The following is a 3,713-nucleotide window of genomic DNA, read 5'->3' as shown; positions in this document are numbered from 1 at the left end:
CTCCCAACTTTGAGTTTCCTGTGTTCGAAGCCGAAGAAGAGGAAGAAGAGGAGATCCCGGACGAGATCTCTCGATTACTTAAGCACGAGGAAAGAGCCATTCTGCCTCACAAAGAGCCTTTAGAAAAGATCAACTTGGGTTCTGAAGAAGACAAAAAAGAAGTGACCATTGGATCGCTGCTTGATACTGATATCAAGAGTAAGTTGACAGACCTTCTCAAAGAATATGTTGACGTGTTTGCCTGGTCCTACCAAGACATGCCTGGGTTGGATACTAATATTGTTCAGCATTACTTGCCATTGAAGCCAGAATGTCCGCCGGTTAAGCAGAAATTGCGAAGGACTCACCCTGATATGGCTAACAAGATCAAAGTGGAAGTTCAAAAACAGCTCGACGCAGGTTTTCTTGTCACCTCAGAGTATCCTCAATGGTTGGCCAACATAGTGCCAGTTCCGAAGAAAGATGGAAAAGTCAGAATGTGTGTTGACTACCGTGACTTGAACAAGGCCAGTCCAAAAGATGACTTTCCATTACCTCATATCGACATGCTGGTTGATAACACTGCTAAGTTCAACGTCTTTTCCTTCATGGACGGGTTCTCCGGTTATAATCAAATCAAGATGGCTCCTGAAGACATGGAGAAGACATCTTTCATCACCCCATGGGGTACCTTTTGCTACAAAGTGATGCCGTTTGGATTGAAGAATGCAGGCGCAACTTACCAAAGGGCAATGACTACTCTCTTTCATGACATGATGCATAAAGAAATTGAAGTCTATGTGGACGACATGATAGCCAAGTCCAGCACAGAAGAAGAACATATTGAATACCTTTTGAAGTTGTTTCAACGGTTAAGGAAGTATCAGCTTCGCTTGAATCCTAACAAATGTACTTTTGGGGTTAGATCTGGAAAACTCTTGGGTTTCATTGTCAGCCAAAGAGGTATCGAAGTAGATCCCGACAAAGTCAGAGCTATTCAAGAGATGCCTGCACCAAAGACTGAAAAGCAAGTAAGAGGATTTCTTGGACGATTGAACTATATCTCCAGATTTATCTCTCAAATGACTGCTACTTGTGGGCCAATTTTCAAGCTTCTCCGCAAAGATCAAGGGGTTGTATGGACTGAAGATTGCCAGAAAGCGTTCGACAGTATCAAGGAGTACCTGTTAGAACCACCAATATTGATTCCTCCAGTTGAAGGAAGACCATTAATCATGTACCTTACCGTGTTAGAAGAATCCATGGGTTGTATGCTTGGACAGCAAGATGAAACCGGTAAGAAGGAGCATGCCATCTATTACCTGAGTAAGAAATTCACAGACTGTGAGTCTCGTTACTCCATGCTCGAAAAAACATGTTGTGCTTTGGCTTGGGCTTCAAAACGTCTCCGCCAATACATGATCAACAATACCACTTGGTTAATCTCCAAAATGGATCCGATCAAGTATGTCTTTGAAAAGCCTGCCTTAACAGGAAGGATTGCCCGGTGGCAAATGCTGTTATCCGAATATGACATTGAATACCGTGCTCAAAAAGCCGTCAAAGGAAGCATTCTCGCCGATCATTTGGCGCATCAACCAATTAATGAATATCAATTTCTCAAGTTTGACTTTCCTGACGAAGATGTCATGTACTTGAAGATGAAAGATTGTGACGAACCGTTACTTGAAGAAGGTCCTGAGCCTGGATCAAGATGGGGCCTAATTTTTGATGGAGCAGTAAACGCTTTTGGCAATGGAATTGGGGCAATCATCATCACTCCCAAGGGTACTCATATCCCATTCTCCGCCAGACTGCTATTTGATTGTACCAACAACATCGCAGAATACGAAGCTTGTATCATGGGTCTCGAAGAAGCCATTGACTTAAGGATCAAGATCCTTGACATATATGGAGATTCAGCCCTCGTGATCAACCAAATCAAAGACAAGTGGGAAACTTACCACCCTGGCTTGATTCCCTACAGAGATTATGCAAGACGTCTGTTGACTTTCTTCAACAAGGTTGAATTGCATCATATACCTCGAGATCAGAATCGAATGGCAGACGCTTTAGCTACTCTATCTTCCATGTTCAAAGTCAATCACTGGAATGATATGCCTACAGTCAGAATCACGCGCCTTGAAAGGCCCGCTTATGTGTTTGCAACTGAAGCAGTCATCGATGATAAACCATGGTTCCACGACATCAAACGCTTCCTTCAAACTCAAGAGTACCCGCTTGGGGCATCAAACAAAGATAAGAAAACTCTAAGGAGACTTTCTGGCAGTTTCTTCCTGAACGAAGATGTGCTATACAAAAGAAATTTCGACATGGTTTTGCTCAGATGCGTGGACAGACACGAAGCAGACATGTTAATGCACGAAGTGCATGAAGGGTCCTTTGGAACTCATTCAAATGGGCATGCAATGTCCAAAAAGATCTTAAGAGCAGGTTACTATTGGTTGACAATGGAATCAGATTGTTACAAACACGTGAAGAGATGTCACAAGTGCCAGATCTACGCAGATAAGATCCATGTGCCACCGACTCTACTCAACGTTCTCTCATCTCCATGGCCTTTCTCCATGTGGGGTATCGACATGATTGGAATGATCGAACCGAAAGCTTCAAACGGTCATCGTTTCATCTTAGTGGCAATTGATTACTTCACCAAATGGGTCGAAGCAGCATCTTACGCCAATGTTACAAGACAAGTGGTTGTGAGGTTTATCAAGAATAACATCATTTGCCGATATGGTATTCCCAGCAAGATCATTACCGACAATGGTTCAAACTTGAACAACAAAATGATGAAAGAATTATGTGAGGAATTCAAGATTGAGCATCATAAATCTTCTCCTTACAGACCAAAAATGAACGGCGCAGTTGAAGCTGCCAACAAGAACATTAAGAAGATCATCCAGAAAATGGTCGTCACTTACAAAGACTGGCATGAAATGCTGCCATTTGCTTTACATGGGTACCGTACTTCAGTGCGTACTTCAACAGGGGCAACTCCCTTTTCTCTAGTATACGGCATGGAAGCTGTGCTCCCCGTAGAAGTTGAAATCCCATCAATGAGAGTTCTCATGGAGACTAAGTTATCAGAGGCTGAATGGTGTCAAAGCAGATACGATCAGTTGAACTTAATCGAAGAAAAACGTATGACTGCTCTATGCCATGGACAGTTATACCAAGCAAGGATGAAACAAGCCTTCAACAAAAAGGTTCGACCTCGTGAATTTCAAGAAGGCGACCTCGTGCTTAAAAAGATCTTGTCTTTTCAACCAGATTCTAGGGGCAAATGGTCTCCTAATTACGAAGGCCCGTATGTTGTCAAAAGAACATTTTCTGGCGGCGCCATGACTCTTGCAACCATGGATGGTGATGAACTACCGCATCCTGTGAATGCTGATGCAGTCAAGAAATACTTTGTCTAAAAAATACAAAAGAACAGCTCGGTAAGTTGAAAACCCGCAAAGGGCGACTTAGGCAAAAATGAGCGTCTCGGTGGACTGAAAACCTGAAAGGGCGGTCCAGGCAAAAATTAGAGACAATAAACAGAAAAAAATTCATCCTGGTAGATTGAAAACCTGAAAGGGCAATCTAGGCAAAAATTAAGGATTCATGACAAAGTAACTGCATCAGTCTATGCTTCGTCACCTGAGGAGTCTTTTTCATCAAAGGATCTTCAATCAAATCATCGCCAATCTGAAGCGACAAACACAGTT

At 42.7% G+C, this 3,713-nt stretch overlaps 1 protein-coding gene across 1 annotated transcript; it reads left to right on the top strand.

Moving 5' to 3' along the window:
• The first annotated feature begins 476 nt into the window (after nucleotides 1–476).
• On the top strand, nucleotides 477–3,490 carry LOC131622465 (uncharacterized). The gene has a single exon (XM_058893504.1). The coding sequence runs from the start codon at nucleotides 477–479 to the stop codon at nucleotides 3,420–3,422; it is 2,946 nt and encodes a 981-aa protein (XP_058749487.1). The 3' UTR covers nucleotides 3,423–3,490.
• The last annotated feature ends 223 nt before the right edge of the window (nucleotides 3,491–3,713 follow it).

The sequence above is a fragment of the Vicia villosa genome, linkage group LG1 (assembly GCF_029867415.1).
Source record: "Vicia villosa cultivar HV-30 ecotype Madison, WI linkage group LG1, Vvil1.0, whole genome shotgun sequence".
Classification (NCBI taxonomy): Eukaryota; Viridiplantae; Streptophyta; class Magnoliopsida; order Fabales; family Fabaceae; genus Vicia; species Vicia villosa.
Note: the sequence above shows the minus strand (reverse complement) of the source record. Positions and strands in the feature narration are given on the sequence as shown.